This window comes from Myotis lucifugus, unplaced genomic scaffold, assembly GCF_000147115.1.
Source record: "Myotis lucifugus unplaced genomic scaffold, Myoluc2.0 scaffold_26, whole genome shotgun sequence".
In the NCBI taxonomy this organism is placed as follows: domain Eukaryota; kingdom Metazoa; phylum Chordata; class Mammalia; order Chiroptera; family Vespertilionidae; genus Myotis; species Myotis lucifugus.
In genome coordinates this window covers 6,357,957-6,384,271 of record NW_005871074.1, presented here as the reverse complement: position 1 = coordinate 6,384,271, position 26,315 = coordinate 6,357,957, and the positions used below count along the sequence as shown (strand labels likewise).

The window sequence follows — 26,315 nt, the reverse complement described above, 5'->3', positions numbered from 1 at the left end:
ACTTTAAATAGTTACACAAATGAAGAGAGGAGAGTCAGCTTCAGGGAGTATGAGAGAAATACTCAAGCATGAACCTCACATCCCAGCAAGAAATAGAAGGGCTTTGTGTTTTGGTTTTATTTGTTTGCTCTTGATCTTGAATCAAGGAAAAGGCAGTGGACCTTTGTCTCAGGAAGTAGAAACAAAGGTTCAGAGAAGGTCTATGCGCATGACACTGTGTGGTGTTTGTTGTTGTTGATTGTTTTTGGTGTGTGTGTGTGTGTGTGTGTGTGTGTGTGTGTGGTGTTTCATTGACTTCAATCTTGTGCAAGATGTGGGCTGTTAGGATGCAACACCATCTTTGCCATCCTCAGTTCTCCCCTGCATGGCAGGGGCTGGAAGCCTGGAAAATACATTTCACAGAACCCTAACCAGCATGGGGTTCACATTTCCATTCTGCCAATGAGAGGCACTTGTGCTAGACTGGGCAGTAGAGGAGGAGCTGAAGCCATCACTGCCCCTCTAACATCAGCAAAAGCCAGAAGGTGTCAGCTGTTAGCACACGTGAGGGTTTCAGGGGCTTCTGAATGTTCCCCTGAGAACCATCTGGTTTAGTGCTATTTTCCTGAAATTCGTGGATTTGCTCGCTTCCTAATATCATCAGTGGCTTTCTCTGACTCTACCAGGCTTTCTAAAGGTTCTGTAAGCTCAAACTCCCTCAGTTAAATTTCTCATTGTTTGAAATAGCTTGAGTGGTTGTTGTTTTCTTGACCAAAATAATTCTCTAAGTAAAGTTCAGTAGATCTGAAGAAGTTCTATTAAAAACTGATATAAGTTGGACAACACTGAAAGGTGCCATGAGTGGGTTCCACGAGTGTCCTCTTCTAGGGGAAATGCTGGGAGAAGCACGAAGCTAATGGTCACAAAGGGAGCTCTTGGCTAGGCCACAACTTGCTTATACCACCAGCAGGCCAGCACAGGTCCATTTAACGGCACCTCTTTCTCACTTTCTTCCTCTACAGAGGTTTTTACTTATGATCTCACCTTGGTAGCCATGGCAGCAGAGGGCACTTCTGATTGGTGCACCTCCCAGCAACCTTTAGGGGAAGTAACTTTCCCTAAAATGATAAAAAATGACTTTGAACTGCATAAAATCCTACCCCAGTTAAAACAATGTGTTTGCAAGTTCTGCCATTTCCTCTTGTTATCCATTCCAACTTTTTGTTCTTCTCTTTCTGAGCCTTCATCTGTTTTGTAAAACACGGGTAACTCTTATTTCACATTTCAGCCTCCAGCACTTACCTCTCTGCCTATTTCAAGGTCCCAACTGCTCTTCAAGGTCCCAACTGCTCATATATGCCCGATTGCCATCTCTCCGTGGAGGACTCCAATAGTGACCTCCCTGGTATTTATTTCACTATCATCCATCACTGGCATTATACGGCTAATCATTACAAATCTTTGTATTTAGCCTTCACTTTGCCAACTCTACTTTTTGAAAACTGATTATCACCATATCACTCTCACTGGCATTCTACAACTTTCCTATTTCCATTAATGCTCCCCATTTCTCACCTTATTATAGCTAACTGTAGTACCTACTTCACCATCGTCCTGCCTTTAGTCTCCACTCTACAGAGCTAGTGAGGGGATGAGTGCTTCACTGATAAGGACAACAGAAAGCAGTTGAGTGGTGTTCCTCAGGAAATAGGATTGTGGTCTCTCTTCTACCTCTAATCATGAGTGGGGGCCCTGATGTGACCAGATCACCTCCCATTACAAAATCCCTCTGCTGGGATGGGGGGTGGGGGGGTGGGGGGCAGAATGGCCCCCTGATGCCTACCATACTAAACCCAGTCCCCTGCCTGGCCCTCAAGGGCCTCCCTCATCTGTTGCCCTATTCTTAATAGCCCTCTAATGAGCTCTCTTTTTCAAACCACTAAATGTTTATAGAGTTACTTTGCACCATCCCCTTCAATGAAAGGAACTATAACATAGGGCTCTATGGTTAAGAGGCAGTTTTTCTTAACTAAGGTGGTTTTGACTAACTAAGCTAGCTACGGAAGTTTTTGTTTCTAAAACTGCAATTTAAGTCATTACAATGTAATATAAGCTCTTGGATTGCAGGGCCAGATAGAGCTGAATTCAAGGTCTAGCTCTTAAACGAACGTACATTTTTTTTGTAGTGGATGTGAATCCTTGGTAAAGCTACCCACCCCTAGCCTTACTGCCCCCCCGCCCCCCGTGACACTGACCATTTATTGAAAAATGTCTTCTCTGGTATTACTGCTAAATTTCTTATATTTCTCTTGAAAATACTGGAAGAAAGGTAGGAGAGTAATGCCCACCTCAGAAATGATCTTTCCTTGCAGAAAGATATGAGAATCAGCACACACACAAATCCTTTCTTCTTTCCATTCCACTGCACACAATCAAAACATTCAAAAAATCTGATTTCAAGACAGTATCAAAAGAATAAGTTTTATTGTTGACTTGAGTAGCAGCTGCCAATAGCACTCAACAAAACATTTTTTAAAAAAAGAATTAGAAGCACTGTGATTAGTGTGTTTTCAGGGCAATCATCTTTGCTTGCATTTATTAAAAAAGCAACAACAAAAAACAAAAACCACCAAGATGCTCACTGAGCTGAGAGGAATTATGGGGCAAGTAATATGGGAGGACAAAGTGTAGCAAAGTTATGAGTGTTTAAAGAATTCCGGAAATGTTTTCATTTTGATTCCCATTATAATTAGGTTGCTGGCAGATGGAGAGAATGTAAATCATATCCTAGCAGGAGACAGACACTGGGTTCTCCAAGATACATAGCCTGCTGAAAAGACAGCTGCTTTTATCCTGGGGAGGTGACAGCCTGACTTTGTGTGTTGTAGGATTTAAAAAATAAATTAATATTTTATTGTGTACTGTTCATTACAGCTTCTCCACTCCACAGGCAGCGAGGAATAAATGAAACCATGATTAAGTGGCAGTCAGGTCCCAGGGACCTATTGAGAGCAGAGCTATTTACCTCGCAGGGGAGGGTTTCTAATCTGTGGAGGACACAATAGCAGAACCCTAATTGTAGCAGAGACTTAAAAAGCCCGAGATGATGATTTTGGGAGGACTAGCACTGGGGGCCTCATTTTTTCTTGGAATCAAAGTTGATGGATGCTACTGTAACCAGACTTAAGAATTCATATAGCTTTCCCTGTCCTCTCACACATACCTGGCTTCATAAGCAATAGGGCTGTAGCATAGAGCTACATAAAATCTCATAAAATGTAACCCTCCAGAACCACAACCAACAGGATTTAAAAATCTATACATAGGATTTCATCCCATAGCTCTGGACCCAACCTTGAACTCATAGCATCCAGAAAACGTATCTCATGTGGCTGGTTGGTATCTGATAGAGGAAATATTCTAGGTACTAGATAACCTCCCACGCTTGGTACCTTCCTGGGACATCCCACCCTTCCCAGAAGCAAATGGGAATGTTTCTTAGGAGAGTAAGCCTTGGGTACCAATTGGAATTTGTTGATTCCCAGATTCCTGACTTGGAAGTTAGACAAAGGGAGAGAGGAATAAGAAGAAAAGGATACCAGAGGTCTTCTATGTATGAGGTTGATTGGTGACAGGGAGATTTCCAGTTGCAGAAGAGACCCATGAAATGTGTCAGGAATAGTCCTGAGACTTTCTATCCCACAGTAGCTCTGTTAGTTCCTGTCCACTAAGTCCTAATGCAAAGCCATTCTGTATTCTCCATACCCAGTATGTCAGTGCACATGAGGTTCAAGCAGGCGAACACAAACCCTCCCCAAAGTGCTTCCATCCGATGCCTGGGAGCAAGCACAGCATGGCCATTAAGACAAGCACAATCTGTAGTCACACAGCTGGGAAATTTCCATGGTGACAAGGGCAAGAACATTGGTGGTAGGGATGATAGAGAAGAGGAATGAAGCAGAAAGCCATTTGTGGATAAGAAAAATGAAATGGAAATGAAAACTCAGTGGCAGGCCTCCTGGTACAGGGAAAAGTAAATTGTTTCTCAGCCTTCCAAGACTCTCTAGAATTATGCTCAATTACAGAAGGCCAATTTATACATGTTCACAACCTCTATGCCAGGGGTCCTCAAACTACGGCCCACGGGCCACATGCAAATACAAATATTGTATTTGTTCCCGTTTTGTTTTTTTACTTCAAAATAAGATATGTGCAGTGTGCATAGGAATTTGTTCATAGTTTTTTTTTGAACTATAGTCCGGCCCTCCAACGGTCTGAGGGACAGTGAACTGGCTCCCTGTTTAAAAAGTTTGAGGACCCCTGCTCTATGCAATCCAGCCCATTCCAACACTACAGCGTGTTGGGTTTCCTATAAGCCAATGCCCTTTGGCTTTGCCTGGCCCTGTTGCATCCTCTGAGTTTGGCAGGCACTTAACTCCTCAACGCCTTCTCTACCCAAGAAATCCCTGGTGTTGGAATTATTGTTTCAATGCTGCTAAAAGGTTATGTTTCTTTGACCTGGATTTTTATCTCAAAGCGTTAAACTTAATAGTTACTTTGGACTGAGTCACTTGCATTAGATCCAGTGAGTGACATCCTTAAACCTATAAAGATTAATACAGAGGAATTTACATGAATGTTAGTGCTTGTTTTAATAATATTCTACTGTTCAATTTGGACCTGTACTGCTTTCTGGGAAACAGACACATAGGTCTACGACATCCTAAACAAAATCTCCATCCATAGAAAACATCCTTCCGTGCGCAAAGATGCTGAATGTGCCCCCTAAAATCATTCAGGGCTGTGAGAGATGCTATTGTTCCTTTGAATGCACTAAAACTGTGCATAGAGAGGCAATTCCCAAGGTAACAAAAAGTCTGAAAAGCAAATAGGAATGTATGGCCCTGTCTAATTTGAAAATTCTGTATTTTAGAAATTGAAAGGGTTGGCAGTTCAACTTTTTTCTAAGTCTTATGATGCAGTGAAGGTTTTTCTCTTTGTGATTTGGTTTGTTCCCATTCTGACAAGCTGGTATGCCTTGTGCAAGATTTTTTTTTTAATTTAATGAATGCTACAAGGATAAAAAGGTTAAAAAAAACACAACCGCAAAGGGCTGTGCAGGTGATGTTGATGGACAGAATGAAGAAGTTTGAAAGCCTCCTGTGACTCCTGATCAATATGAGTCCACCAGAAGCCTTTCCAGAGTTAAGGAAGTGTCCCGTCACTTGAAGCACAGGGACTCTGACTTCAGAAACTATGGTAGACCAGCTGGCTGCACATGATGACAAACCTTACTGGGAATTTCCGTAGAATTCAGTGGCACAGTCACATGTTAAGAGATCTTTTTATGCTAAGCAATTACTCCCATTCCCTAAAAGTTATCCAAGGAGACTCTAAGCCATTTTGCAATTGTTTTAAAAAATTATAGAGTTATGTGAACAATTATATAATTATATATATATATATATATATATATATATTATATATACTTATGAAAGGATTCTAAGGAGCATTACCCTTTCTTTGCCTCTCAATTTATAATTTCTTCACACCTTGCCCAATTCATTTGGCAGCAAGCAATTAATATTTTCATGATGTAAACCTCTTGTTCCCACCTGGTCAGCCATAGCTCTCTATAAGTCAAAATCACCCTGAAGAGGTTTCTCACTGACATCCAGTTCATTAGTTGCTGAACATGATTAAAACAATATAATATAATGAACTGATTTTTAATAAAAACAAATCAACAAACAAAGCTTGCTCTAAGTTATTAAATTACCACCTTCCACTTAAGTCAAGCAACCATTTGAACATGAGAGAGGCGACATGTCACATTACCTGAGTTGTAAGCTGTCTTTCTCCCACCAGTTACAAAACCTGCAAATTTATGCCAATATGTTCAACTCCCTGCGTGTAGCCCAAACGGTTACATTTCTCTGACAGTTCTGAGATTATATCCATACTTTTAAAGGAGGAGGAAAGTCAAGAGGACCCTCTTCAGGGTTTGTGAAACGCTTGCTGGTTAAAGCAAAGCTATTTCGTTAGAAAGCCATTTGGCCAGTACCTGGCAAGCAGTGAATGGTTTAATTCTCCAGAGGAATGGGGGGATATCAAGGACAGAGATCTGAAGACTAAAGGTATTTCCTTTGAAATGCAGCAACTTTGGTTCTTCCAGTAGCTGTCCACCTTGATGCCTTTCATCTGACACCACTTCCTATAGGACAGGGAGAGAGAAGAGGCACAACAATGAAGTATCCAGTTGTCTCTGCTTTTCCTTCCATAGATGTGTATGCTCACTACCAAGTATCGCCCAGAAATAGACAAACAGCCTGATGGTTGCAGTCCTCCTTTACCCTCTGTACCCTTGTGAGGTCAAGACTAAGGATTAAAAGCTGCTACTAGGATTTGGGCAGAAAGAAACAGTTGTTCGTTATGTTGCTTAGGCTTTTGAACACTCTATGCCTTTCTTTAGAAGACCTCCATTGCACTAAGCAAATTTTAACACTGTTGAATTTCCACAATTGTATGAATTTCATTCTGATATGACTATAATCCATATGTCAAGTTAGGTACAGAAACATCCCACCATATTTCACAATAAAGGTGGAAACAGCCCCCTCCTCTCTGGTTCACTTGTTGGTCACTAACATAGGTATTATCCACATTTATTCTTTGTCTCAAAACAGATGTTACAGAGTGCACATGTCATGTTTATTTGTACTAATGTTCATAAAAGTTATGCCAAAGGCCAAGTTATGCCGAAGTTATCAGTCAGTCTTAGCTCAGAAAAAAAAAATCAAAATTCTGTGATAAGTATGCCTGCATCTTTCACTGAGAAGTCGTTATAAATACATTTCATGCAAACACAATGCACATACATCCTATTGAGTAAACCATTTCATTGGTTCCAAATTTGTGTTGTTCAGAAACATTGGAAAGGTGATATAGTAAGTGAAATAATAGCTATGATTTCTGTAAAATTTTAAACCACCATGGGCTGAGGCTTTTCCTGTTACTAGAGATAAGAGACCTCCCTAAACCTATTTTTAAAAACCACCATTAATTTAGTTATAATTTTCTTACAAAGCTAAGATAAATAAGAAAGCTGAAATCCTTTAATTATGTTTTGTAATCTTCCCAGATTCTAAAAAAGATCGTAAGAAGTCAAGCAAATAGGTTTATAAATACAGTATAAATACATTTTAATTATAAATATAACGTTCAATTATCAGTGAGTAAAAGCTGCTCTGAAGGTGATCTTTATCTCTTGTGTATGTATAAAATAACATTAATAAAAACGTTTCTGACTAAGAAGCAGCTGCCCATGTGCATATAAATAGGTTGTAAGTATCTTTTGTTAGGACTAAGTGTTTCAGTTCTGATGTCATTTTCTCCAGCTTTTTCATCTTGTTCTGGGAGGGTGTTTCTGGGCCCCCTAGGTCTTACTCAAGTTTATTCATAAGCTTCTAATATGGTATTTATTCACTAGGCACCGTGGCATTCAGCACTTGAAAAGTGGCTAGTGACGAAGGAATTGAATATTTCATTTTAATTATGTTAAATGTAAAGTCCCACAGGTGGTTAGTAATTACTGGACCTAACAGTGCTATGCTAAGTGATTCCTTATGTTCTGGATCTAAGACTTGGGTAGAACAACATGGTAGACGGTATCTGATTGGGGCCTCAAACCGTGGGAAGAAAGTGGCAGGGTGGGGAGAAAGGGAAATTCATTCCTAATGCTGACTTGAGGTCTTTCATAGATGCTGGCTACTGGTTCCTTCTTTTGAGATTAATGAGTGTCCACTGGAGCTATGCTTGAGCTGGACTTTGGGTGTCCAGAAATGAACTGTCTCTGCCACCAAGGAGCTCACAGTCTAGTGAGAGCATCAGAACAGTAGGCTAATATTATCACAGTACATATGCAATACATGTGGATAGCACAATACATGTGTGCCTAGAAGTTAAGGCAAGACAAAGGGTGCCTAACCCAGATAGGAGGAGAGGCCAGATAGAGGAAGTGCTGTTTGAGCTGAACCTTAAGGTAAAATAGGGCCTAGCCACAGGAAAAGGAGGGAGAGTGCCTTCCGGACACTGGGCAGGGTTTGCACAAATGCGTGGAGGCAAGACTGAGCTGGAGTAGAAGGTGAGGGTGGAAAGTGTGTGGCTGGAGATGATGACCATGTAGGGCAGGGACCAGATCATGAATTCTTGCTTGCTATGCTAAGGACCTGTATTAACATTGATCAGGGTTTCAGGTGCATAGGAATCTTCTGGGGGTTACATATTCTTCTAAAGAGTTCTAATCTTGTAACCCAAAATGGAAACACAAGATTCTAATCTCATTTCTGTGTGGCTTTAGGCCTCAGTCCCTTACTTGAGTTTATTCTTAGCTAAGCAAAATAATTAGCATGATAATATACTGACCTCTTTTTGCAATTCCAGTGCAAGGTTAGAAACAAGTACAAATAAAACATGTGCTTTTTAAAACCATATTTAAGCTGCAGAATTACAAGCATCGACTCTTCAAGGTATATTTGACCAGTTTTTCTACAGTGCACCCCTTTTCTTTAAATCTATCTTGCCTGGATGTACAGAGAAGTAAACCAAGGTCAGCAGATGGAATGATTTCTTTGAGATCATGCATTACTTAGTGGAGAGCTTGGCTATTTTAATATTTCAAATCTATGTAGATTTTTCCCACCAGAAGGGAACTTTCAAGTTTTCAATCACTAAGTACCTATTTACAGGTGAAAACATGCAGATCCCCATCCCCCCTTAAAGCCACATGGTTAATGACCAAGTTAAGACTAGAATAGGGAACTTGTTCATTGTCCAGTATTTTTTCTACTAGATTTCCCTGCATTTCCCTATGTTGTGCTTGATTTTTTTAAAGAAAGAAATAATGTGGTCAGACTACTATTAACCCTGTTCCATAAATAATTTTTCATTGGTAAGATATATGTAAAGATGATACAAGTCAGTCTGTATTAGTTCTAGGGTTATATATACTAAGTAGTCCTTGAAATACAAGTGGAGAATAGAAAAAGAAAAAAAAGATATATAAAAAATGGATACCTACTTATAATTATCACAGAGGAAAATGGTACCTTTTAAAAGTTTCTGCTCTAGGCTCCAAATTTAAATACAACCATGATTTATGTTTGCTTTTTTTTTTTTTTAACTTACCATGTATTGAACCGACCGTATACAATTAACAGTGTCTCCTAATCTTGCACAAAATAGTAAGCAATTACAGTAAAAAAGAATTAATTATTAATTATTAAAATGAAGAAGCCCAATAATGAACTAATCCTTGTATAAGCTTTAAAACACTCTTCAAATAGAATAAACTGTACTTAACAGTTATGCCCCTAGCTAATTGTATTATTCTCATAGAATAAACTGTACTTAACAGTTATGCCCCTAGCTAATTTTATTATTCTCAGGGGCCGGGCCTGGACATCTGGATTTTTAAATGCTTCTCAGCTGGTTCTGAACCCTGGTTGGGTTTGGGAATCGGTGATACAAATAACTCAGCTGGTTCTGAACCCTGGTTGGGTTTGGGAATCGGTGATACAAATAACTCTGCTGAGCTAGTTCTGAGTCATATCTGCTTCCTACATAACATGGACCCTCTGTTAAATCTATTGTAAAATTGATATTTGTATTAATTAAACTAGAAAATAGGTCTGACCAGTTTCTTCATATGTAATATGTCACTAAAGGCTCTGGATGATGTTTTTCCAGTCTCTGCTTCATCATTTCACATTGGGAGTTGCTAGTCATCCGGTTCTAGGAGTTGTGGCCAAGAAACTTGTGCTCTGTGCCTCACTGAGCTCTTTATGATGATTTAATGAGACAAGCAACAAAATTCAGGTGTGCTTCAGGGATAGGAAAACAGGCAGACCAGATTTACATATTTATGAGACAAAACTGTTTGAACTTAAGCACACACACACACAGAAAAATTATGTTGCTGTGGTGTTTTCCTTTAAATGCTTTACGTGAACAATATTTCCCAAGGTTGCATTATTGATAAATACAAGAACTACATCTGGAGGAAATCCTTTGAAATTAGATTCTAAATCCACATTAATGCCAAGTAAGTAATGAGTACCAAGAGGTACTGAATGGGAGTGCTGGGAACAGCAGAGAAAAAAAAAACAAAACAAAACTAGGTTTTTTTCTTTTTCCTTTCTAAGATAGGGCAAGTGCTTAATTCCTTCCTTTCTCTGTGTCAAGGTTTGTTTGAGCTGTGAGAGAGAAGGGGGGGGGCGGGGAGAATACAATAACAAAAACTTAGTTCTTAAAATGTTACTGCTTTGAAAAAAGATCACCATTCCTCAACCTCTGCTTTGAATTCATCAAAGGAGGTGATGCCAAACACAGAGACATAAAATGTCAGCTCTAATTAGTACAGAAACACAGCAGTGGGAAGGACACCAAGTCATTAGGCCCTTCTCACCCTCTTCTCACCTTCAGGCAGATGGCATTTTTGTTTTTAAGGACCATACCAGAACTGATGTAATTTTCATAGAGATGTTTTTAGATGTATTTATCACAACAGATCTGAAACTAATTGAATTATGTTTTGCCAAGGTGTTTGAGGCATTTGTTTTTGTTATTCAAAACTACTATGATTCAGATAAAATACCCCCAGAGCAAATGAGCAGCAAGAATAGTAGCTCTGCATGCAGGAGGTATAGGGAAGGAAGGTGTGGCTGAAAATGGAGCTTGTTTCTGTTTGCTTACTAAAATCCTCTACAGGAATATATTTTTGGTGGGACCATTATCTTGCCAGAGATCCTCACCTAGCTCTAAGAGGACTGGCAAGTGGGGTCTGGAAACGGTGGGCTTTTAAAGGATTTTATGGGACATAATTTCCCCGTGAGATCTGAATGCCAGGAAGAATGAGTCATGCCCCTTAACCAGACTTCTTTCTTGGTTAAGAGAACAGGTCTAGTTGGGCATGTACTTGTTACCATTTCTTTTAGATATAAAAAATGCGCCATAATAAATATGGCGACTGTACACCCACACTTATATCTATTTCCAAATCACAAGAAACATTTCCATTATAGTGGTAACTGAGGCAAATTCCTGGATAGGCAATTTCTGTAGAAATGCTTCACGAAAAACTACACATTAATTTTAATGAAGAAGTCAGGGTTCTATCAGCATTGTAGAAAATGAGTCACGACCATATACAATATTTTCAGCTCACACCCACAAGTCGGGGAATTAATGTGTCAAGTCTTTCAGAGGTTCAACAAGTGAACTGATGCTAAGGCTTTCTTAAAGGGGGACTGTTTTAATGGGTTAGTAACTATATAATATTCCCCTCTAATTAAATACCACATATGAAGCCATAAGAAAGATTATTTGGGATATTAAGGTTGTTTGAATGAACCCGTGTAAAAAGGCGTGAACACATGCACTTAGCAAGGTAAGAATCCAGAAAGCAAGATCCTTTTAGAAGCAACACCCAGAGAGTAAGGCCAGGGAGTAAAACAGTTGTGTTCAGAAAAGCTAAAAGTTATATTTCAACTGTTCCGTGAGTCAGAAAAGTTATTCAGCCAAGGCCGATGCTCTCTCAGAACCCCAAGGGCGGAGCATGTCCTTTGCTGCTCATGACAGCTGTCACATTCATCCTGTCAGTAACATGTACAACCAAACCCAACTTTAACGTCAGCTTCATTCGACATAACAGGAGCAGGGAAGAATCGCTGGAGGTACATAGATTACAAAAAATGGGGTCAAAGTTATTTCCCCTGAAAAACATTTCTCTAACGCAAAATTAAAGAGTTTGAAGAAACATCTCTAAGTGAAATTGAGGTACTTGGATTCAATTTAGAGGGAGAATACTTTTTTTCCTAGCATTGACTAAGAAGAGTATATTATCCACAAGAGTGGATAGTGGTTGGGAAAGTTGTGTTCAGGGCCTCATTCACATTCTTCTGTGAACAGTTGAGCTGTTGTGGAATCTGGTAGCAATCAACGGAAATAAAAATAGATTATCTGGAAAGTCTATTGGAATAAACTCTACAGGCAAATGTTTAACTTACTGGTATACACAACAGCAGTGAGACTATTATTCAAAGAAAATTCCAAATTGGTTATGAAGGCGGACTTCCAAGGCGGCTGTGACGAACAGATCCTCATAATCGTACCAGGCGGCAGTAGGCTATGCACATGAGCCAGAAGACTGGAACTGCTCCATGGCCCTGCCTGCACCCCTCAGCTTACTCAGCCTTTGGAATCTGGCTGAGTTACTATACTAAGCATCCAACTTGAGTTATGGTGCATTTTATAATTGTGAAGTGATGGTAACACTCTCAATACATCACTGAATGTCTTATGTAGTTTATCGTGGAGAACTCCTTTTCCTAGAGGTGGTGAAAGCAGATGACATGCGTAGAATGCCAATCATAGGATGAGGTGTAACTACTTATGCTGAAGTTCTTTACACTACAAAATGGCACACCTATGAACAACCTTTTATGTGTAGCCAGCTATTAAGTGTGCCCTTGACCCGTGCTACCTAAGAGATAGGGAAGGTTTGGAAATGCAAGTTGGTACTGTCATCTTTACTGGCTATGTTCAGGATTCAGGTCATTGTATCCCTTGTCCTGGCAAACATGAGTTTTCCAGCTCAGTGTCTTAAACGCTAGTTAGAGGCAGTGCTCTGCATAATGGACTTAATGACCCAGGACTGGACTGGCAGGAATCTGGGATGAGGTGTGTCGAGAGAGCTATGCTACTTATGTGTGGGCAAAGCTTACACAGGTACTTCTGCACCATCCTTTCTGCTATTAATAAATCCACACTCTGTGAGTAGCTAATTTAAGATAAATCTTACATGATTAAAAAGTGTCAAAAGTGGAAAGGAACCTTGACCATCTCTGCCCTAGTAGCCCTGATAATTAATAGACTATGATAGGTATGATTAATAATTGTTGTTTTCTAACTACAACCTTCGGTTAATTCAAGCAATTTTCTCCTTGCCCTCTGCACATCAAATAACTCGTGTCTGTAGTGCATCCCATTCTCCATTCTTGACAGGGTAACCATTTCTCTTTTGCTCCTAAATTTCATCCATCCATGAAGGTTCACAAAGAGGTCTCTACAACTTCTTTCCAGTTCCTCTATTGAACTGGGTCTTTATTTTCTGAATTCCGACTTCACTTCTAGTCAGTTTTACAATTTAGCACACAATGCTTTAATTTAACCCTTCTCTTTTTCTGACTGCCAGGTACCTAAGCGCCTTGTTGGACACACAGTAAACACAGCTCTCGCTTCAAGATAGGTATCCCCATCAGGCCAGTGGTGTGGGTTCATTTTCCAGACCTTCAGTAATAGAATTCTCTATTGATACTGATCTTTAAGAAACCCCATGCTTTCATGACACCAAAAGAATTATAGAGACAGAGCTGACCTGAAATGCACAAGGGGTATTGTCCACACAGTAGACTCTCAGGTTGTAATCCAGGGAGTTGCAGGACATGCAGCCGAAAACCGCCACCTTGAGTTGCTTCACGGCACAGTCTGTGATTGGTTCTCCAGTGAGGGCATATGTCCCAAAGCTGTCTAGGAGCACATGACATGCAAAGGGGTCCAACAGGCAGTAACAGGATGTGGATTCATCCTCCACTGACATCACCTCCTGTTGGGAAAAGGTGCGTTAAATTCTCTCGGTTTAGAAATAAAAGATGTGATTTGATTTTAACAATTACTTTCCAAGGACATAACTAACCAAACAAACATTTTCAGAATTAGGGCATTTTCATTGCCCTAATTTTCTTCTTTTTTAAATCCTCACCCAAGGATATTTTTCCTTTGCTTTTTTAGAGAGACTGGAAGAGAGAGGGGAAGACAGAGAGAAATATCAATGTGAGAGAAACACACTGATTGGTTGCCTCGTGCACCAGCCCTGACAAGGGGCTGGGCTGGAGAGGAGCCTGCAACCGAGGTATGTGCCCTTGACCTGAATCGAACCTGGGACCCTTTGGTCTGCAGGCCGACGCTCTATCCACTGAGCAAAACTGGCTAGGGCTGCCCTAATTTTCTTGATGTTAACTATTCTTCTGTCAAAATAACTGTTTACCTCAGAAACTCAAGAAAAGGTTATATTCAGTATTGGAATTCTACTTAATAGATTATAACAAACATTGATTTCAAAGTTTTCCTATTTTTGGTTAATTTGTTCAATGCCAAATTTTAAAAAATGTCTTAAACATTAACATCAATAAGTAAACATTTATGTTTTTAAAAAGGGTATTTCTGAAAATATCTTTTTGTTTTGTTTTGTTTTGTTTTAATATATTTTATTGATTTTTTACAGAGAGAAAGGGAGAGGGGTAGAGAGTTAGAAACATTGATGAGAGAGAAACATCAATTCAGCTGCCTCCTGCACACTCCCCACTGGGGATGTGCCCGCAACCAAGGTATATGCCTTTGACCAGAATCGAACCTGGGACCCTTCAGTCCGCAGGCCGACGCTCTATCCACTGAGCCAAACCAGTTAGGGCTGAAAATATCTTTTGCTATCCTTAAGGTACTATATATATTTTTCAAATATTTTATCCTCTTTCATTTCACCAAAATCATTCACGAGGAACCATTAAATAAGTACTTTGGATAAGATGTACTAAGAATATATCACTTTCTCTGATAAGAATTTAGGTCCGTGTGTGGCTGGTTTGGTAGAGCATAAATCTAATACCATCTGGATGTAAAAGATTGTGAGGAAGTGCTGAGAAGAGAAACTAAAGAGGAGGAAATCAGGCAAAGCAAAACTTAATAAAAAAGAGACCCAAACCTGGCCCAGTTAGGAAACCCATGGAACTTCATGCCCCAGGAAATTTGCCTGTGGTGTATGAGGACTGAATAAATAGCAGAATGCATTTCCAACAGAGAATATAGACCAGTTTGCAGACAGAGCTGGGCAGAGTAAATGTAATCTATTGCAGCAACCGGCATTTTTCTTCTCATAGGGAAACACTATTTTCCTTTTACTTCTCTTGCTGGAAGTACCTCCTGGGAGGTCCGGTCCCAGGGCTAGTTGGAACAGGTCATTGTGTTCCAACAAGATAATTCACCTGCTTTCATGCAAACTGACTTCAGAGGGACATAAAAGGAATCCCTATCAGACAGATAAATCAGAGGTTTCACTTAGAACAGTAATTCCACTGCAATCTTTCTTTGCTGTGACGGTCTCCCTTGCTGTTACCCTTGTCTCGTGTTTCCTCACTGTCTGTTCTAATGCATTCATTAATTCACCAAAATATATTTAGCACCTATTGCATTCCTGATTACTTAAACATAGGTTTATTATAATCCCTCTGATGATAAAACAGATACAGTGATTTTATATAATCCCTATTTATATAATCCCATATAATCCCTATGATGACAAAACAGATATAGTGACACAGTTTTATGTCCCAAAGAGAGGTACATAAGGATATGTCTCTGTGGGTAATTACAACTGTATTCTAAAACTGAACAAAAATAGCTTGGGATTCTCTCATATCTTTTCCATTATCCTGGAAAACCGCTAGCCAATACCTTCAGGGTGTTATAAAACACATGTCACCAACCCTCTGAAAAACAAGAAAATGCTCACAAATTTCACAGCTGACTCTTGGTATTAAGAGAGCATAAGGTTAAATCTGTCCTGTAGGTGTAACCCAAATCCTGGTTTTCAAAAAAGGAAATAGAGAGTCTCACCTCCCACGTGCCCTGCTGTGTCCTCTTCTTTAAATGGATATTCCAGTGCTCAGAACTGACGTCTGCACAGTGTGGTATGGTCAATGCAAAGGGCGTGGTGACAATCATGTCTGGGGGACCACAGGTGACTTCCGGACTCAGGAGCACCTCGGATCCATCGGACTGGAGGCTTTACCATGGGGAAGGGGTGAAAGAGAGAGACATGTAAAGGAGGGGGCTCATTTGAATGAGAATTTAGTTACAGGAGGGGTGAGGGAGGGGAGTCAGGGCTTCTCTTCAGCCCAAGCACAGTCCTTTCCCAGCATTCCTCCTGGACAGCACCCCACATGTGGAGGGCTGGGCTGGACCACAGCCATTCATCCGAGCTGCTCAGGCACCCAGACTGGGCTTCAGCCTAGATTTCAAATCTGGGTTCTGACAAACAAAATGACAAATGCTTCTGCAGAAATAAAGGGCAGAACAGAAGAAAGCAAAGATGTGACCAATGTGTCACATGCCAGCTATGGAATCCTTATTCTTGTTGATAACATTGTCAATTACCAAAGCCAAGAACGTTATAGAAATGACTAATCTTAGCATCAGCTTCCTTTCTTCAAACATATTCTACAAATATTTTTAATGCTAGTAGAGGCTAAAACAAAGTATTATGAAACAAAGCAACACCTGAAACACACCCAAACTGAGTATGTCTCTTCTGGTTTTAAATACATTTAATTTTTACCAGTGCGTAGTGATAGCATAGTAAACAGCCCATTATCAATGTGCATAATCAAATATATAGCTTTCAACTCTTTCCTATTTTAGATCTAAATTTAAAATCATTTTACCCAAAGCTGGTGTTTAGATTTTTCTGTATTGTGAATTAATTACAGGAATGCAGAGTCATGAAACAGATAAAAGAAAGTGAAGCTTAATTAAAGGGAGATAATACCAGCTCAGTGAATGCCTCTCTCTTTCATTTTCTGTCTTTTGTTTTTAATCTCTGTCCCCAAACAGGCAGGGACTGTTATAGGACAGTGGTCAATGAGGAGACCCTAGAAGCCTACTCATGCCCCACACCAGACGCTTATGTATTTTTGAACAATATTTAAATTTTTGACACATTTCCCCTTGTAGGAGATATAGTGACACAGTAGATAGCCAGTAAAGTAATTGAGGACTCTCAGCATTTCTCCTGGACAAAGGTACCTGAGAGCTGGGCTTGGGCTTACCCAGGCTTTCTCTTACCCAACCCAGAAAGGACATTTAAATATATCACCCCTGGTCAAAACAGCAACCTCTTGAGCAAGATAAAGATGAAAATCAGTACTCAAAGATACCACCTTTTCTGTGATCTTGTATAAACAGTTTTTCCATGAGTACATCTAACACGTTATTAGTTTCTGACTCTCTCAGTTCACATCGGTTGTTCTTGCTCAGGTTAGTAATGGTCACACTCTACTTCATTATCTCTAATTTGCTGCTGCAACAAAAGCCAAGGCATATAATTGAGCAGAAACATCTTTCATCTACTGTATCTAAAACAGACCTGAACGTGTCACACAGTCTCTCTTCTTCCCCAAGAAGCACCAGAGACGACTTCAAAAAATTCAGCCTCCCATGTAGCCAACCATTGTCCAAAGCTGACCATTCTTTCTATACAAGCAAAGCATAAGGTACCTGAAAATATATCTGCATTTACCTTTAAGCAGGGTAGGCAAGCTATGGGCTGGGTTTAGAGAGTGGTGTATTAGCAATAACAAATGCTCTATAAACATCCTATGAATATACTTGAGGTTTGGAAAAAAAGGAAAATGCCAATGTGAGCTGTAACCAGCACGGAGTGGCAGCCTGCGTGTGGCTGCCTGCCAGGGCCATTAGAGAGGGCTAAGCGCTTTCCCCGTAATTGCCGCCTGCATCCGTCACAGACAGGAATAGCAGAGATGCTTATGAGTGACCGATGACAAGCTCTCCTAAAAGAACTACTTAATTGCTTTCAGAGAATCATCCCCCTTGTTGAACATATTGTTCAAACATATGGGAATTTGGGGAATTATTTAATGCCAAATGAACTGAAATCAGCTAATTAGATGAACTCTCACACTCATGAATAGCGAGGCTCCTTTCTGTAATAACTTAAACAGCATTAGGAGTCACAGGCGGTGCACATCCAGTACAGGCACTGCGTGGATCCGGAGCTTTGTGTTAGGCAGGCATCGTGCATTTCCATACATGGGAAGGGAGTAAATCAAGATTTATATCTAATCACCCCACTGTGAAACGGTGTCTGGATGTAAGTTTCTCTAGTGAAGGAACAGAATTTAAATCTCTCCATTTTTCCCCCCCATGATTAATAAAAAACTTGCCCTTTTCTGCTACCTTTTATTTGCCGCTATCAGGAAGATTTACAAAATATTAATTAAAGCTCTTCACACACCTGGGGAAGCAGGTGTGAACAGCAGAAGGTCACAGAGAAGTCGATTAAGGCAATGGCAGCAAAATATCCCTACATTTCTACTCGCAGGCTCCTGCTCTCTGTGACCAGATATACTACCCTCCTCTGTTACCAGTAGGAGATTTCTGGTCCAATTGCTGGCTCCTGTGACATCCAAGGCAAGATGGGGGGAAAGCATAGTCTGAGTGTAGTCATGGATACAGACTTAGGGCCTTTGAGGACAGAGGGCTGGGGAGATTTAATTAGGCCTGTGCATAAATGAAGATTCATAAGGAAAGTATGGGTGGCATTTAAGTTTTCCCACATTATATAGTACATGTCAAGAAAGTAGCCATGCTCCTGCTAGAAGAAAAGGTGACAGTTTTCTAAAATTGCTGTGAGCTAATAATAACTGTGAAATAATAACAGCAGCAATTTCAAGAGCATAATATGAACCACTTCAGGGCATCACATACCATAGTGTAGATAGAAAAGTCTGGTTGTGTAGACTTTTGCTACTTATCCTTTTCATTGTGTTCTCGTGTTCTCTCTCTCTCTCTCTCTCTCTCTCTCTCTCTCTCTCTCTCTCCCCCTCTCTCTCCCTCCCTCCCTCCCTCCTATTATCTATCTATCTATCTATCTATCTATCTATCTATCTATCTATCTATCTGCTGTGCATGTTTATGAAAGCTTCTGGATAGGAGGAGATGATCAATAATTTAAGAGTTAGGTCTATGTAACCAGGTGGCTTGCTGAGCAACTATATGGAAATACGGCTGTGAATTAAAATTTCTGCTCACACAGTGCAGCAGAGGGTTCTGGGGAGAACTGACAGCTCTGCAGCTTTGATGCAGAAAACACAGGGTGGGAGAGGGTGCACAGGAGCCGCCTGGTAATCTGGTAAATCAGGTAGACCCATGTTGCTAACCTTGTTTAGTTACCAGGAGGGGAAACCCTTAATAGAAGTGGCTGCAGAGAACATAGGCACTGGGCCAAAAGAACAGTCTTCTGTCCTCACTGTGCTCTTCGTAGCATCATCCCTGATACCTCATCCCTCTTCTCACTTTTTCTGTTACTAAAACCAGACGTTGTGGCAAAAGGGAAAGCCCATGCCTTTCTGTACCTCACTTTCCTCATGTGAAAAATAACACCTACTCTAAGATTGCTCTGAGAGTTCAAAGAAGCATAAACAGTACCTAGTATTTGTTCATTGGGGGATAGTTCTGCTTCCCCAACCCCAAACTTCCACCCCTCCTGACTTTTCACTTGTCCTACTTCTATCAGAACTGTGTTTCTTTGAGGTGGCAAATCTATTCAACAAAATTGTCATTATATCAATACATGCTTGGACAAAATTTTCAGTGCCTTAGAGATGTGCACTATGGGAATTTAAGGCACCTCATCAATGCTTTTTCATCCTTACCTCCCAGTCTGAGCTCAACTCAGCAAGCAGAGGAATCCCACTAAAATGTCAATTTGTTCCCGCCTCAAGGAATTGCAGCTGGTCCAGCTGCTCCGGAGCGCTCAGTGGGGCCTGGAAGAGTTTTCCTCCAGATCCACATGGTTGGCTTCCCCGGGCTCTTGAGGTCTTGGCTCAAATGGCACATGCTAATGAGGTAGTCCCTGACTGTGCCTAAGCAACGCAGTGAAAGCACTCCCTACACCAAAAGCTGGCCGCTCTTATTCTCCACAACATGTATTGACCTTCAAAGCACTTATCATTTGTTTACTTACTTTTTTTTTGCCTTCCACAAACTAGAATATAAGCTCTATAAGGCCAGAATAATTATTTTTTTCTGTTCTGCTTTGTTCATTGCTGTGTCCCCAATGCTGTTTGTAAGCACTAAAACATATTTGTTGAAAAGGACATAGGAGCATGAGGTGGTTCCTAGTAATGAAATCTAGAAAATTGTGAGCAAAGTAAACCATGGTACCAAAGGATAATAATCCACTGAATAACATAACATATTAACTACATGCCTATGAATGAGTGAATGAGAAGGGAAAAGTCTTCCATACAATAGGAAGCCAGCTAATACATGTAGAAAATCATTATTTGGCGACCAACAATATTAACTTTTGACACAGTTGAGAATTATGAATGGGTGCTAATCTACTTGGTGAACGTATGAAAACTAATAAGGAACTATTTACATGGTTTCAAAGTATCTTTGAAACTAATTACAAAGGATAAAATATGATTCTATAGTGGGGAATATTGGCAGGCACCACCTAACCCCAGTTATCCAAGTTCACACTGCCAGGGATGGGGTGAGTCAGCAGAACATACCTCCTGAGATGTGACAATAACTAGGCCTCACTTCTGTAACATTCCCGCCAATAACAAAAACCTGAATTTAATTGTAAGGAAATATCAGGCAAGCCCCAATTGAGGGGTATTCTGCAAAATAAGTGATCTACCCTCTTAAAACCCATCTATGTCATGAAATAGAGACAGTTTTAGGAACTGTTTTAAATTCAAAGAGACTAAAGACACGTGGCAATAGAATGTAGTGAAGGGACTTAGATTTTCATTTGGTGTAAAGGACATTATTCGGATAACAGGTGAAATATGAATAACTGTGGAGTAGGTGATAGTATTATGTTAATGGTAATTTCTTAATTTTGATAATTGTGCTGGGGTTAGGTGAGAGAAATTACTTTTCAGATATACATGCTGAAGTATTCAGGGACAAAGGGAATCTTGTTCATAATGGCTAAAAAGTAAGTATGTGTGTATGCGTGTGTTTTATTTGTGTAAACACACATATATGGAGAATACAGCAAATGTAGTAAAATGTTAACCTTTGTGAATCTGGATGTGGGATAGCTGAGAATTCTTTATACTATTGCAACACTGAAGGTTAAAATTGTGTCAAAAACTAAACACCACAATGTTTTTTAAATAAATAAATGAATGAAAATAGAGGCCAGCGAGAATTTTTCCAGGATTCTTACAATAAATCAGCCAGGTCACTGACTGCAGCATAAAATGTGTAGTGGAGGGTGAGAAAAGTGCTGCATTGGGTCGTGATGAGGTGATGGTCAAACTTCATCACATAGTAACTAATATTCTGCAGCACCTGCCCCCACACCACTGCCACCAGAAGGTCACGCTGGTGAAGGTCAGCTACAATGCAGAACCTGCTGACCACACAGGTCTGGAGGTTCTCTGTGCACATATGGCTTTTGCTTTCAATATTTTTTGACCTGATTCTAGACTTGTAACATGTCACTCTCTTTATGCAAAACAACCAGCTCTGTATTTTGAGATGAGATTTTCATTGTTGTTGTTTTCTGCCATGCTGAGCTTAGTAATTACCCTTCCCTCCTCTCCTCCTTATGGTCTATATTATAGATTAATGTAGGTTGGATCACCTTTACCCAGAGTATCACTCAGGAATGCAGGCAGGAGAGTAATGATAGTTTTACTATGCCAGACCCTGGGTCGATACATAATTAAATCATCTTTTAATGGAATAGACATAAAAGGCAGATAGATGGAAGCTGCACTTAGTCTTAAAATTAAAGCTCCGAAAGGAAGATCGCTCCAGTCTCCTACAATTTTCTACCCAAGAAGATTCATAGTTTTAACTAATATTATTCTCTTTTCATTAAAACCCTCAGATATTGACCTAGGGTGCTAACATGCTGTGGATAAAAATCAAGATTTGGGGTTTATTACTTCTTTTTTTCTCCTTGAGTCAGAAACCTCTCTCCCTCTGGAGCTCTCAGATCAGCCCCAGGACAATGGCATCACAGAACCTATTTCCTGGAGAGAGGGCCTTGTAAAGCCAGCGTGGCTACCAGTCAACCCTATATCATGACCAGGTCTGAGGGCTGTAATTCTCTAGCTGCCATGTATGACTTAGGCAAACAGACTCCTGGCAGGGGAGACTAGGAGATCAGGAGCAGAATAGAGAGAAAAAAGTGAAGTTGAGCAAAATCTTTTCTTTATCATAATAGATTCCCTGTTTAGTCTTTAAGTGGCTCTAAACCTGCAATGTGGTTCCAAATTCCCTTGGGCAGCTTGTTTCAAATGATGCTTCTGGACACCACGAATGAAGATTCTGATCATTTTTCATTAGGGCCCAGAAACCTGCTCTGTTTACTTGCATTCCCTAGATGCAAGGCAGCACTGGTACTAACATTTGAGAAAAGTTGTGTAGTTCTTGAGAAAATATCCAAAGCAACACCTCAGGCAGTGCAGGCTTGGAGGTCTGTCAAGTACCAAAAGGGGAAGCTTCTTAAATGGAAATTGGATGCCTGTTATGTCGAAATGCTCAATATCAAGGCCTTGGATGACGCTACTGTGATGGAAAATTCAGCTGCACAGGAACTGGTCCTACATGCCTTTTCTTGAAGTAGCATGTGTATTAATAAGCATGGACGCCAGGTTGGAGGGTTGGTTAGCAGTAACTGGAAATAACGTTAAAGCTCATCAAGCTGTTATATTGCATTAGTTGGGGCTGGGAAAAGAGCAGTTAGAACAGTGGATTACAACAAGCAACAAGTGCAATCACCGAGGATAGAAGCATATGGCTCTACTATTAAAGGGTTTAAAGATCTGGGTCACCCACCCGGTATTATCTGAAATAGGATCACAGGAAGGGAAATGGTACCAGGGGAACTGGGGCGGGAGGGGAATTACACACTAGAATAAGGATCTGAATTTGATGAAATCTGAGCAACACCACACTGAGAGATTAAACTGTTTGCATATGTTAAATGGCTTTGGTTTACACACACACACACATAGGGTGTTTACCAATTAATATACTAACGGAATCACAAATCATTTGCAAATCACCAGTTCCTAGATGCAATTTAAGCCTCATCTCTCATGCAGTGTCAGGCTTGCGGTTAGCTTGTTTACTGCAAGTGGAATGATGGCTCCCTGAAAGTGCTTTAAAGTAAAAGCAGTGAGGGGAAGGGAGAGAGTGATCTATGCGGCACGCTGCTACAGCACTTTTTATATCTACTAGGCTGTTCATTCATTTACATTTTGAATGGGGGAAACAGCCTCTCTAGAGGAAGTCCCATTTCACAGAATCATTTCATTTTAGGCAGGGAAAGGAGCTGGGAGTAATCAGGCCCATAGCATTGTTTAACAGGAAACAAAGGGCGTGGTGTGGTGTGGTGTGGGGTGGAGTGACAGGGCCAAAGCCACACCTCACTGTTGACAGAGCTGGGACTAAAATCCCCTGTCCTGTTAGTGTTGGTGGCCATGGGTTGGGTGGGGGTAAGGCAGTGGAAAGAACAGATGTTCCCTGGGACACAGTCTCCAAACCTGGGATTTTGAAGGTAAAACGTTGGCATTCGAGTTGTTAAGGTTGTATTCATAGACACTGGAGGTGTATAGAGTGCTCTGAGTAGTCTGGTATCAGTTTCCTATTAATGCCATACCACAGACTTACTGACTTAAAAACAACACAGATTTATTATTTACAGTTCTGAGGTCAGTACTCTCACTAACCTAACATAAAGGTGTCATCAGGGCTCCAGAGAAGAATCCATTTCTTTGCCTCCTCCAGCTTCTAGAGGCCCCCTGCCTTCCTTGGCCGGAGTCCCCTTCTTCTGGGACCAGCAGGATAGCATCTTCACATCTCTGCATCTGACTCTGCTACTCCTGCCTTCCTAACATAGGCCTATCTGCATAATCTTGAATAATCTTTTACTCTCCAGGTGCTTAACCTTAATCACATCAGTAAAGCCCCTTGGCCATGGACTGTAACATATTCACAGGTTCCCAGTATTAGGATGTGACTTCTTTTTGGGGCGGGGGGGGGGGGGGAGTAGGGTGACATTCTTCTGTCTACCACCAGGCTCTTCATGGCTTGTTCACTTTACAGTTAGAACCTGGAGACCCCCTGCTATTGTCTCCTGGTCCAATGTTTTCTCCCAGATGCCATACAACCAGACCAAGGTGTTGGTTGACCTTTGTGTTATCTTAGCTGTTTCAGCTGCCAGCACCCTCATGTAACTTCCAGGGTGAAGCTCCATATCTGCATGCAACTTGGAGTCCTGGGGAGTCATTATGGTTTGTGCTAAAGATGATAACCAAGGGAGTTAGGAGGTTGATCACCCAGGTTTTGGAAGGGCTGTGGGGATCATGTTAGCACAGAGGGTGGCCCCAGGAGTGTCTTCTCGCAGCATTTTTATTAGGCTATAACTAACTGAAGTGGAAAAGATGACATATATTAAATATCTTAATAGGACAGGTTATTTCTCCTTCCAGCATGGGCAATAAAAGAGATGGCACATACAAATAAAAATAATTACAGTCTATGGTGTTCCTTTACAATGTGCAATTACACTCATGAACTGGTGACTCTCTTGTTGAATTAAGGCGCACCTTCCATTCAGATCTATTAACAATATTCGCACACCGTTGTTAGCTTGTCAATGGCATAGTAATTAAAGACTCCTCTGGACCACGTGCTCACTTCACGAGCTCACAGGGCCTTCAAAGCACTTTGATTAAAATGGCAGCAATGTTTATTTATGTGTGTTTGTTTGTGGCTCGAGGGAGGTAAGGAGGAAGGGATGGTAAAGAACATGGTATGGGGAAATTCTCCTTCCCCCCAAAAGGCAGATCATAAAATGACAATGTGAGGGTCCCTCCCCCGCTTTTTTATTTTCCCTCCTTTCTCTTCCCCTCCTCACTTTTTGTGGGTAATGATATTATATTCTAACCTAAATGACTTTGTGAAGAAACCATCAGGATTTTACTGCGGCAAAGAGCACAGTCTTCTAAAGGTGCATCAACCCTTCTAGGCCATTAGGATGCCATTTGATAAATTGCACCTTTTATGACACTGCATCGCACTGGTAGCCTGAAAGAATTAATGTGTTTTTGAAATTGCAGCAATTCACTCCCCTCACGCTGGCAGAAAGAGCCCCTTTGTTTGTGACGTAGGAAGCCCCTTTTCTCCTCAGCAGCTCCCTGGGCCTGATATGAAGTTAGTTAATGCCAAATTTCCTCCAGAGGATGGGTGTATGCCATCAATTGGACTCTTCCAAGAAAAATTTGTCAAACTTAAGGCAACAAACTGTATTCAAATTCATGACTGACCTTTGAATAGAAATGATGGCAGGAATGATTTGTTCATGTCCATCCATTGCTCTTTAGCAAAGAAAGCATGGCAAAGTGGACAGGGACAAAGCTTGTTCCAGGTGGCCTAAGCCACCTGCTCTCTTGACTGGTCATTGATCTTCTAAATCTAACACCAGCCCACCTGGTGTTCATTGTTGGACTCATACAATCTACCTCTAATGTGTAAATCATAGGCCAGAATGTTAAGGGAAATAGAGGAAAATTCAAAGGAACTGATGCAGGGTGTCCTTGGTACCTTCACAAGGCTCTTGATTTTACAGTGAACAGTTAATATGTGCTATCACTGGATTCATCTGCTATCAGTCAAAAAGGAAAGATCCTAAATTCTTTTGCATCATTGTCACGAGCTAAAACAAATCCCATGGACTTTAGAGAGCTTATCTATATAATTAAAAATAGAAGCATAGACAAACAGTAATTGCAAAACATAGCATTTACATGGCACTTTACAATTTGCACAGGACTTTTCATATATAAAGTCCCTGTATTGTCCTCACCCAATCCTGGAATGCAGTTAATAATAGACATTTGTAGATAATAGAATTGAGGTCCAGAGAAAGAAAATGAGTTGCTCAAAGCCATTTAGGCTGTAAGTGGCAAGGCAGAGTGGAATCCAGGACTTCTGAATCCCTGTGTTCTCATTCTATGATGTCTTCTCATTTCTGATAATCCTTTACTTCCCATGTAATGCCAATGATCAAATCTGCGCTACTTTCCTGACAAGTTATGCACATTATCAGTTCAGTAAGCTCCAGAACAGGCAGATTCTTTCCCAGTTAGGAAGGCACAGGCCACAAAGCAGGCAGATTTCACCCTGCTCGAAGCAGGCAGGCACAGTATCTGCCCGATATTGTGACATTTTGCTCTGAGTGGTACTGCTACTACGTGCTGTAGCCAAAATCTTGTCATGGAATTTCCATTCAGCAGTCAACTTTTTCCTTGGTTATAAATATTACTTTTGCCTATTATTAATTCTTGAATCAATTTTCTTCCTGTCCCTTTTCTTATATGTCAAAGAGCTGTGTTTATTCCCTGGAAAGAAATCCAGAGTTGCTCCCCGAGCAGCTATTATCACAA

General features: G+C 40.6%; 1 protein-coding gene across 1 annotated transcript in view; it reads right to left on the bottom strand.

Annotated features, from left to right (window-relative positions):
• The window catches only part of UNC5D (unc-5 netrin receptor D), a 513,075-nt gene that overhangs the window by 20,547 nt on the left and 466,213 nt on the right, over positions 1–26,315 (bottom strand). The window contains exons 12-14 of the mRNA XM_006086216.3: positions 15,709–15,877; positions 13,415–13,642; positions 6,044–6,193 (exon numbers count right to left, since the gene is read on the bottom strand). Coding sequence (XP_006086278.1) covers positions 6,044–6,193; positions 13,415–13,642; positions 15,709–15,877 — 547 coding nt within the window. The remainder of the gene's footprint in view (positions 1–6,043; positions 6,194–13,414; positions 13,643–15,708; positions 15,878–26,315) is intronic.